At 42.7% G+C, this 12,198-nt stretch overlaps 1 protein-coding gene across 2 annotated transcripts in view; it reads right to left on the minus strand.

Moving 5' to 3' along the window:
* Positions 1 to 12,198, minus strand: part of LOC126188119 (SPARC-related modular calcium-binding protein 1) — an 805,467-nt gene that overhangs the window by 192,210 nt on the left and 601,059 nt on the right. For both annotated transcript variants that reach the window (XM_049929592.1, XM_049929591.1), the window contains exon 5: positions 4,797 to 4,898. In XM_049929592.1, the coding sequence (XP_049785549.1) occupies positions 4,797 to 4,898 (102 nt within the window). The remainder of the gene's footprint in view (positions 1 to 4,796; positions 4,899 to 12,198) is intronic.

The raw sequence follows: 12,198 nt of genomic DNA on the forward strand, positions 1-12,198 counted from the left end.
TAGAAATGTTTCCATATGTAATAGGTAGCAACGGGACGTGAGCATAAGCTCCTTGATGCAATAATTTACCAACAGCCGTATCTATTGTATAAATTTATTTTATTTTAAGAACTTCTATGTGCTACCAGTTTCGGCATTACATTAATACCATCTTCAGGTCCCACTCGTCATAGTCGTAAAATCGCTATACACGGAAGGAGCCATATAACTGGATCCGTGAATCAATCGTCCTGCAACAGCTCTTGGTGGCCAGGCGACACAAACTCTGAGCAGAAGCGGCCAAACAAGTGGGAAAGGCACGGTGTTGATATTATTAATTGCCGCTTACACAATTTGTTCAATATGAGCACCGGGGACTTCCACGAGATGCTGTACAGCGCCAGATTAACTCCTGGCGGCCGAAATTGGAGCTATTTTTTCCAGCTTAAGTCGTTTCTGCATTAACGCATTAGAATATTCAGCAAGTTCGGTTGCCATACTATAATTATAGCCCACACTGGACCTCTTTGAGTGGCTGCACTTTAGTTATAACCAACCAGTAGTTGCTGCTGTTGAGGTGGCTTGCTTGCACCCAGCAACTATACAGCTTCGTCACAGGGCCACTTAGGGTTAGGCAAGCTACGGCAAAACTGAGGGCGTGTTGTCCTAAATATTGCTATAGTTTGCCTGAATGATTTGTTAATATAAATTACACATTACGTAATGCGAGTGTGAAAAAGGTGCGTGGAAATGTTGTTCAAAGTTCACTTGCACTGATCTACCTCTCAACACTGATCTAGCGTTGGATCCAGTGACCGATATCACTGAACCAGTAGAATAACCAGTTAACCAGTTGGACTCTTCTCTGCGACGATTCTAGGTAAGTCCTAACATTGTATTGAGGCACAGCACTTGTACTGTCCAAGTAACTATTGATACATTCTCTGAATGGAGACATGCTCCACTTAGCGGATGGATGTTGACTTGGGAACTATTTGCGTGATTGAAAATGAACACACCTCATACGCCGCGTCCGCAGCTCGTGGTCGTGCGGTAGCGTTCTCGCTTCCCTCGCCCGGGTTCCCGGGTTCGATTCCCGGCGGGGTCAGGGATTTTCTCTGCCTCGTGATGACTGGGTGTTGTGTGCTGTCCTAGGTTAGTTAGGTTTAAGTAGTTCTAAGTTCTAGGGGACTGATGACCATAGATGTTAAGTCCCATAGTGCTCAGAGCCATTTGAACCATACGCCGCGATAGCAGTGTAGGCACTTGTTGTTCCACGATGACCAGTTTCAATAGTCTTAAGCTGTCGTCATATGCTCTTACGGAATGTGTTATAAAACTGCTATGTTACATTATATGAAATCAAAGCACAAAAGGCACTCCCCGCTTACACAAGCCTTGATAAAAACCCAGTTGATAAAAAATTATATATATACAGGGTTATTACAAATGATTGAAGCGATTTCACAGCTCTACAATAACATTATTATTTGAGATATTTTCACAATGCTTTGCACACACAAACAAAAACTCAAAAAGTTTTTTTAGGCATTCACAAATGTTCGATATGTGCCCCTTTAGTGATTCGGCAGACATCAAGCCGATAATCAAGTTCCTCCCACACTCGGCGCAGCATGTCCCCATCAATGAGTTCGAAAGCATCGTTGTTGCGAGCTCGCAGTTCTGGCACGTTTCTTGGTAGAGGAGGTTTAAACACTGAATCTTTAACATAACCCCACAGAAAGAAATCGCATGGGGTTAAGTCGGGAGAGCGTGGAGGCCATGACATGAATTGCTGATCATGATCTCCACCACGACCGATCCATCGGTTTTCCAATCTCCTGTTTAAGAAATGCCGAACATCATGACGGAAGTGCGGTGGAGCACCATCCTGTTGAAAGATGAAGTCGGCGCTGTCGGTCTCCAGTTGTGGCATGAGCCAATTTTCCAGCATGTCCAGATACACGTGTCCTGTGACGTTTTTTTCGCAGAAGAAAAAGGGGCCGAAACTTTAAACCGTGAGATTGCACAAAACACGTTAACTTTTGGTGAATTGCGAATTTGCTGCACGAATGCGTGAGGATTGTCTACCGCCCAGATTCGCACATTGTGTCTGTTCACTTCACCATTAAGAAAAAATGTTGCTTCATCACTGAAAACAAGTTTCGCACTGAACGCATCCTCTTCCACGAGCTGTTGCAACCGCGCCGAAAATTCAAAGCGTTTGACTTTGTCATCGGGTGTCAGGGCTTGTAGCAATTGTAAACGGTAAGGCTTGTGCTTTAGCCTTTTCCGTAAGATTTTCCAAACCGTCGGCTGTGGTACGTTTAGCTCCCTGCTTGCTTTATTCGTCGACTTCCGCGGGCTACGCGTGAAACTTGCCCGCACGCGTTCAACCGTTTCTTCGCTCACTGCAGGCCAACCCGTTGATTTCCCCTTACAGAGGCATCCAGAAACTTTAAACTGCGCATACCATCGCCGAATGGAGTTAGCAGTTGGTGTATCTTTGTTGAACTTCGTCCTGAAGTGTCGTTGCACTGCTATGACTGACTGATGTGAGTGCATTTCAAGCACGACATACGCTTTCTCGGCTCCTGTCGCCATTTTGTCTCACTGCGCTCTCGAGCGCTCTGGCGGCAGAAACCTGAAGTGCGGCTTCAGCCGAACAAAACTTGATGAGTTTTTCTACGTATCTGTAGTGTGTCGTGACCATATGTCAATGAATAGAGCTACAGTGAATTTATGAAATCCCTTCAATCATTTGTAATAGCCCTGTATATACGCGTCTCTGGCAGACACAGCAATCCGAAAGTATACCTCTTCCATATCATCCCAAACATAAACATGCTCTATGGGTGAGAGATTAGGAGACTCGACAGGCCTGTAAAGGGCTCATACGTGCCTCAAGGCGTTTTTAGTGTGTGGACTGCGCTGCAGTATCACGTGTTATCCTGCTGGAATATGCCTGCATTATCTCGGATATGCCATTTCGTACCATGATCACGAAATGTACGGCAATAGCGTTTACCGCTCGTGTCACATAGTGGCTAGCATTCAAGCAATACCCTTTCAAGAATTACCACATACCCCCTTTCGTCACGTCCAATAGCTCATCATACCACGACTCCAGAGCTGGATAGGTGTAGTCACTAGAATCGCTGCTTCCTGTGACCTTTCACCAGTTCGTCTACGGACGCGTTGCTGTCGATATGACTGCCACAAACCGATGTTTGACATCGCTGAACACTACTGATTGCCACTCAACGTTTCTGTTGGCTCTTTCTCTATATCATGCGAGTCTGCGTTATGGAGTCAAAGGTAAACGACGCACGGCAACTCTTCTTACCACACCGTTGTCTTGAGTACCCCTCCTCAGTACTTGTTCTGCAGCCGCTGCACTCCAGCCAATCGCCTGTGCACTTTGTTTGTACGGTACGCCCACGTCCAACGTGTCAATGATTCGCCTTTTTTCAAAATGCCCGAAAGATGTCAATAAACTGCATGTGCACGTCCTCCGAGCATACTGTGTTGCGATCTACACCTGAAATATTTCAGCAACTTCACACACACACACACACACACACACAAACACACACCAGCCAATACGTAATCACACCATTATTCATCTGCAGGAATTACTTTTTTCCGTACTGAAAATAAGCTCGCATAGAGATGAAATATTTAGCAACATATTCCACGGACGTGGAAGTACTGGAGTAGGTAGCGTTCGATAAACGTGTTCATGATTTAACAGTTTCTACTCCTCAGTGTATTAATTCACTTCTACGCATCTATGCTATTGCTATGCATACCAGTTTCGTTCTAACTGACGTTGTGGTGTTACCATGTCCATCAATTCACGTCGATGTTCCTAAGAAGACCTTGATCCTGCTCCATGTCCTTTGACTAGCAGAGCTTATCTGGGCTCGTATTCCAGTACAGGCTGCAGGGAAGATATAGGAAATAACTTGCTACATCTATCACTACACTCGTCATCTCGTCCAAAATGTGCAGCAGTATAAGAAGTGTGAGATGTGGTCGAAGCACTGGTAACGAAAGACAAATATTGGTGTTCGTGTCCTGAACCGGTTCACACCAATACCAATGATCAGTATGGAAACAGGAGCAACTTTATTTTTGATCAAGTCAGTACCCTTTTACCAAGGTCTAAGGTTTTATCCAGCGGGTTACTTAATTTTCTATTATGACTGCTAACAATATCATGTAAAGTTACGCTTTTTATATTTAGTGACAATGGTCAAGCATATCGTGAGGAGAGAAAACCTTGTTTTCCAATGTCGTTTTGCGAGATGTGCAACGAGTTTGCTGGGTATCCTCCGTCGCTTGCATTCCAATTTTATCGAACATGATTCTAAGAAGTTTTGCGATGGAAAAGTTTCCAATCACGAAATCCTTGAATAGAATGTTCTCTTCTTTTTTTGCGTCAGATTAAAAAATCGGGCTTTCGATGACTGCCCCCATCGTCGTCAGCGGTAGGGGTGACTTGCTTCAGACGAAGATGGGCGCTGCCTTCGAAAGATCGAATTTTTACTTCCGTTTGATGCTACAAGAAGGTCGAGAACATTGTTATACACGTTCAGCAGTGCTGGTTCAAGCTTTCAAATCTAGTATTTGACCTCCTACTTAAGATCAATGTTAAGAAAATGGTATAAAGCTGTAATTTGCAAGAAGGGCGATTAAGAGGACTCATTCAATATTGAATTTGCTTGTATACAGTAAACAGTAAAATCAGTAATGTGATTGCAAATCGCAAAATGATGCAGTTGTGAAATAACCAATAGAAGAGGTCAACTCACCTTTGGTGGCAGTTGGCGACGACTGGGGCAGACGGTTGTACTCGATACGGAAGTTCTTGATCAAGTTGTGGCTGAACTTGGACCGGTCATTGTGAGCGCAGCCTGAAAAGCAACATAATCCAATAGATTTGGACGTTGTAAATGCTTGGGCGTGTCAGTCAATTAACAATGCAGAGTATTTAGCAAAAACAGCTGCTGAAATAGCTTTGTTGGAGGGAACTAAAACTTCGTGCCAATTTTACTCTAGTTGTCACTTGACTAATGAAATAAATTTTTTATCAATATAAAGTAAGTATTCCACAATCTATATCACCATCTTATGCGAAAAGTTCAAGACAGCAAGACAAATATAACAGTTAGAAACTGTGAATAGTTATTGAGGCAGCGAAATCACCGCGCGCATATAGCCAGACTACAGTGAGCCAGAACGAGAGCACTTTGTGACTTGGCAACAAACTCCACACAATTCCACACATCTTCGAAACTTTCTGGCTGACACCCCCCAGAAAACGACAAAAGGAAAAGAAGTTTATCAATACACTTTAGCTTTTCAGGCGGTAAAATTACCTCATCATGCATCACATTTTAATTTCTTTATTCTTTGCTACTAACTGTATTCGCAATACATTTGACATGCGGTGTCGACGTAAATCAATGATTAACACATTAACTCATTTGTAAAGCAATCAGAAGTTTCGAGCTGTTTCTTACAGGGGAGCTCGATTCTTTAGAGAATATGGGGTTTACTGGTTGTCTACTACGCATAGAATTGATGTTTTATTCCGTTGAGAAGTTTGAGGCAGTACATGCTGCCAGGAATATCAGACTGGTGGCAGATAATGTGAAACGTACGACGGAGTGACGTAGTTATCAGTTATGTTGAAAGCTGACGACTGATTATGCTATTTAATTACAAAGATATCAACTTCTAAACTCAGTTCCAGGTGTTGTTGATATTGGTGATAATACTTCATGGATGACCGATCTGCACGGTGCTTATTACACGGGAGTTAGCCATTCCACTTCAGGTTCCTAGGTCTCCGTAAGTGACTTAACGTTCGCGAAGAGAGGCTTTCTTTAACTACTTGAGATCGCTATAAATGATCCCACACCCTTCCATCCTTCTGTGATAATCCACCATCCGCAATGAACTCTATGTCCAGCGGTACTTTTAAGTCAGTAACCACTTTCTTTACAGTTGTAATCAGATATAAAGGACAGTCAAATAAGAATCCAACGCCCGTCCAACGGGACCATGGAATGCTGCCATTCAAAAGTAATCACCACACACGTTAAGATATTCGTCCAACTGGGTGACGAAACGATCAGTTCCTGTTCCGTTGAACGGGATCGGACACTGGCGGATTCACAACCGTACCCATTCTTGCAACCCTCGTCCGAGTGCAACGGACATCCATGCAGGTCGTCAAAGATGTGAAAATCACACGGTGAAAAATCCAGGCTGGACGGAGGATGTTGCAGCATTTCCCAGCCTAATCGCTGAAGCGCAGCCTTCGTCCGATTGGAAGTGCGGGGCCTGGCGTTATCGTGCAACAGGATGATTCCGTCCGACAGCATTCCTTGGCGTTTGGACACAATGGCACGTCGCAGTTTCTGCAAAGTGTCTTGATAGCGCTGCGCAATGATTGCGGTTCCACGCTCGGGGAACTCGGCTAACAGCAGAATCATCCTGTTGCACGATAACGCCCGACCCGTACTGCCAATGGGACGAAGGCAGAGCTTCAGTGATTTGGCTGGGAAACACTGCAACATCCTCCGTTCAGCCTGGATAGTTCACCTTTTGATTTTCACATCTTTGGCGACTTGCATGGACGTCAGTTCCAGTCGGACGAGGAAATGCAGTCCGCAGCTCGTGGTCGTGCGGTAGCGTTCTCGCTTCCCACGCCCGGGTTCCCGGGTTCGGTTCCCGGCGGGGTCAGGGATTTTCTCTGTCTCGTGATGACTGGGTGTTGTGTGCCTCGGGCATAGATGTGTGTGATGTCCTTAGGTTAGTTAGGTTTAAGTAGTTCTAAGTTCTAGGGGACTGATGACCATAGTGCTCAGAGTCATTTGAACCATTTTTTTAAGGAAATGCAAGAGTGGGTGCGGTTTTGGATACGTCAGCCGCCGATTGCGATCTACGAATCTAGTGGGATAAACGTCTTAACGCTTGTGGTGATTACTTTTGAATTAAACCATTCCATCCCATATTGGCAAGTGCTCTTTTTTCATTTTACTACCCCTCATACATTCAAATGGCAAATACTGGAAATTTTGAACAAATGGGAAAACTAACGACTGCAAAGTAGCAAGTGAAATAGAGCTGGCGCAGAAAAAATAATGTAACAAGGAAGACCTCACTCATGGACAGTGATAAGGAAGAAAATAGTTCAGTATCTCTCTGCAATTATTGTAAGGCATTTTCATTAACATTCTCGTTAAAATGTTGCCAGTACTGCAATACTCATTGACTGCTGTTAAAGCGTGAGACAAAGATCGTGCTCTATATGAACTCATGTTGCAAGTAAAAACGAAAGATCTGTTTTTATCTCCTTTAAATAAAGCAATGATCATGGAATTCATAAATAAATCTCTCTTGCAGGTTGACTTGTTGGATGTAATATACGTTTTAATTCATGGTGTTTACAGGACAAAAGCATAATTCTGTGCTCAGATGTTCTCTTTGTGATTTGTGCACCTGTTTTCCTGTATGTGGAACACTACCTCTGTTAATAACACAAATTATCTACCATAGGTGATCTTTTCCACCTTCGCAGTGTAGTCTCCATAGACTTTCACCACCTCTCCAAAGAAAACAAAAATGCAAACCGAGATTAAAATATAATTAACAACTCCGCTATTCGACCCATGTGTTTCGCAGGGTTGTCTACTGTAAGGCGCAGAAGACCTTTACAGACCGATCTGCGGCCGCCGAAGGGCTAGGAAACCAACAGATTGTTGTCCTCGCTTGTGGGTAATTAGTAGACACACTTCAGAGGTACACCGTAGAATCCGCCACCAGAAGGAGCAAAGTTAAACTTAATACTAAAATCCGTATACTGTGTTTTCAGAAGCGTTTATAATTCCGCAGTTCTGGCGTGTTGACGTCGTAATTAGGGTCCTTACACTACAACTCAAAATTTTATGATTAAGCTTTTAAATGCTGTAAATCTATGCATCTGGGCATGTTTCAAAAATTGGCAGATTTCAGTAGTCTAGCCTGCACTTTAAAAAAATCATCTTTTAGAAAAAGTAAACAGCCAATCTGTTACAAAATATAAGGTTAATTAAAACCCCTGTATCATGATTCCAACGTTTATAAAAACGTCTTCAGAAGGAAATATTGAAAACTGTTATGGCAGACGTACAATAAAACATAGTTGACAGCCGTCAGTCAAATATAAAATTTCACCTCCATAATAAGCGAAACATGCACAACATGCTGTCATTTGGTATTTCCTCACCAATATTCATCTAGTCCACTAGCGTCACGTACTCAATGTTTGGGCTAAGGGAAGGTCCTCTGGATTGGTGAGGAAATACCAAATGACAACAACCATGTTGTGCATGCTTTAATAATTATGAAGGTGATATTTTATATTTGACTAACGCTTTTCGGCTATATTTGAACGTACTTCTGCCACAACATGCAATCCATTTGTCAATATTTCCTTCTGAAGACGACGTTTTTATAAACGTTGAAACCATGGTAAAAGAGGTTTTAACAAACCTTCCCTTTCGCAACTGATTGGCTATTTGTACAAGAAGATTTCATCCTACTGTTGCTGCTCCAGCCATGTACACAATAATAATAATAATAATAATAATATTCAAATATGTGTGAATTCCTAAGGGACCAAACTACTGAAGTCATCGGTCCCTAGACTTACACACTACTTAAACTAACTTATGCTAAGAAGAATACACACATCCATGTCTGAGGGAGGACTCGAACCTCCGGTGGGAGGCCGCGCAATCCGTGACATGGCGCCTCTAACAACGCAGGCACTCCGTGCGGCAGTAATAGTAGTAACAACAACAACAACAATAATAAAAATAATAATAATAAAATAACTGTAGAGGTATAAGCGTACTTAACTGTGAGAGCTTTCCGAAAGATTAAATATATTAACAGAAACTTTTCTGACAGGGGGTTTTTAGATCGGGAAGATTATGTATGGATTGTTTTTTCTCGACAAACCAGATAATAGATAAGCATAGACACTTCAATGTCTCAACGCATATAGCTTTTGCGGATTATGAAAAGAACTTCGACAGGATGGTAGGTCATGGGAAATTTCATGAGAGTATGACAGTCCTCAGCATTTAATAACATCCATACAGAGTTTGTGTGCTGATAACAGTATCAAGAAATGTGTCGACTCAGCTATTAGTATAGGAATGAGAAGACTCACAGAAGGAGTCAGACAAGGCTGTCTTATCTGCCAACTGAAAATGGAAGATCCTTACCCACCGAGATGTGCCGTATTGAACTCACTCCTTTTTACAGATGACAGGTTATAGTGGCAGCTACGGAGACAACCTACAGCGAGCTTCATGGTCCTTACATATAATTTAACTACAATCACAAAGAAAACAGTTATGTCCTTTTATGAAAAAAGAACATTTTAGGTCTAAAATCGTAATCGATAATATTACGACAAGTCCATATATTTAACTACCAGGGCTTATGTTAATGATTCACAGGGCTTAACCACCTATGGCAAGCTGACATACACCAACAAGTGACAAACGACGGCAAGCCCCTGCATATCAGCAACGTTGACTGGATATACCAGCTGCTATTAAAGCCAATCAACAGGCTGTAGCAGGGAAACCGACGAGCTCGCACACTGACGCACAAACAAATCGCCAACATCATCTTACACTGTGCATCTGATATATGACCTATCGGACACAAAACGATGATGTACCTAACTGCTACATGTATGCTGACGCTGACCGAGAGATAAACACCGGCACCCAGCAGTAGCATTCGAGTAACAGCACCGCACAACGTCAAAGATATCGACCTGCGTGATACCCACTACTAACAAAGCCTACCATTGCATGACCTGTCGCAGGCAGCAAGACATCTGCTGCTGCTCTTACTACCCGACCTACTATCGCAGAGGTCTTTTTTCCCTTGGCTCTTTCCTTGGCACTTTTTTCTCTCTGCCCTTCAAATCGCTACCCTTCGTTTACTTTCGAACCAGACGAGCGCGTATTAATGGTTAATCTTAACCAGACGTACGCAAACATCGCAGTACCCACATCCTGCGACACCTCACTTTACTGAAAACTAACCCTTATGCAGAGATGGCAGTAAACCTTTACAGCTGGCCATCATGCCGGTGTGGGCGTGGAGGGGCTCCACCTCTATTTAAAAAGTTAATGATTGTGATAAGAAATTACAAAGGTACTTACACGCTTCTTAGGACCGAACCCCTCAACTCACAAATGTTGCCACAGTAGACCCACAACCATGGCACCGATATAGAGTCCCGTAATCTATAATATCTAGATAACACTACAAAATTCTACCGAAGAAGGCATTCCATTTCAGGATGATACCTACGAACCTGGATAAGAACTTCAAAAGAAAAACAAATAGACAAGATTTCAAGACGACAAATAGAATGACGAAAAACGAAAATCTAACAATAAAAAGGACAAATAGGCAGATGAACGAAGGGCCCACAGGAGAGCCTTTCCTTCTCGAAGTGCTAATAAAGATCGAGAAAAACCTACACTTCCTCACAACATAAAAACAAGTAGAAACGACCAAAGGCGGGTGCGCTTGGGCACAACACGTGAAAAAAAAGAAAGAAAGAAAGAAAGAAAGTGAGAGAGAGAGAGCGCTGCTGGACAAAATAAGGAAAGAGAGAGTTCTTAAATTCTGTAATACTATGACTGTGCTTTTACTGCCCAATGGATCCGAAGCACGCACTTTAAAGACAAAATAATTACAGAGATTTGAAGCGGCAGAAATGAGACTTCTAAGAACTTTATCAGGTTACAAATTGCAAGATTATAAGAGGAGCAGTGAAATAAGAGGGGAATTCCATGTCCTAGGAATAGCAGAAGAGATCCAGTAGTACAGAAAGGAACAGCATGACCATCTACTACGCATGGATCAAAGTCAGATACTTAAGAAAATCTATGACTGCAGGCATAGGACGTTGAAGAGGATGATCGTGCGATAAGTTTTAAATATCTTATTTTAGGAACAGGCGAATATGCTTGATCCGAAAATGTGCATGAAGTTGACATTACAACAGAAACCTTAATGTCGAAGCTCTGCTTATTTCAGAACAGAGGCCTTTATGCTTCTGTAATAAAGGTACTTTCCACGGGTGAAGAGGGATCAAAACCAAAAAAGGCCAGTACCTAAATAAGGAAGTTTAAGCTCTATCTGTTTTTAGAACTATATTGTAAACAAGGGTTTGTGCTATTAAAATCCACCTACGGGATTAGTAGGGATAGTGCGAGCATAATTCCCAGTACAGGTACAACGGCCATTTGAATTTGTGTGTCTGTACAGCGCTACAATCTTACAAGAATTGCATAAATGTGTTACTCGAAACCCCCTCAGTTACTCATCGCTATTTGAAGAAGCCAGGATGTCGCTTTGTCGCGTAATCTCTGATCTAACATAAGTTCTCACTTCATCTACATCGATCCTCTGCAAATTACATTTAAGTGCCTGGCAGAGGGTTCATCGAATCACCTTCACAATTCTCTATTGTTCCAATCTCGTATAGCGCGCGGAAAGAACAAACACCTATATCATTCCGTACGAGCTCTGATTTCCCTTATTTTATAACGGTGATCATTTCTCCCTATGTAGGTCTGTATCAACAAAATATTTTCGCGTTCGGAGGAGAAAGTTGTTGACTGGAATTTCGTGAGAAGATTCCGCCGGAACGAAAAACGCCTTTGTTTTAATGATGTCCACCCCTCTTCTGAACATGCAGCACCAGCGAACAACCCTTTTACGAGAAATGATCTCTTCACCACACACGTCTGTAGACGTTCATGTATTAAGAACACGCTAGCCCCACGTGCCCATTCAAACCGGATAACAGCACGTACTTCCATTGGCGACCAAACTGTCAGTACACTTCCGTCTGCCATCGTGATTCCTACTCAAATAATCTCGGGCACGCAGATTTTCTGCTACTCCCTCTTCTACGGCGCTCTGCGGATGTGTCGTTCCTCCTCCACCGGACGCCTCGTCCATCATTTAACCAGCAACGCCTGTGAATTCATATGCCATTTGTTTATGTTACCTCGTGTTCCACCTTCTCTTTCAAAAACACTTATCAAACTTACTTTCGGAACGTCCCTCGTGCTTAATGTCATTAAGTCATTCAACGATAACATATTCATAGCCATTATC

This window comes from Schistocerca cancellata, chromosome 5, assembly GCF_023864275.1.
Source record: "Schistocerca cancellata isolate TAMUIC-IGC-003103 chromosome 5, iqSchCanc2.1, whole genome shotgun sequence".
Taxonomy (NCBI): Eukaryota; Metazoa; Arthropoda; class Insecta; order Orthoptera; family Acrididae; genus Schistocerca; species Schistocerca cancellata.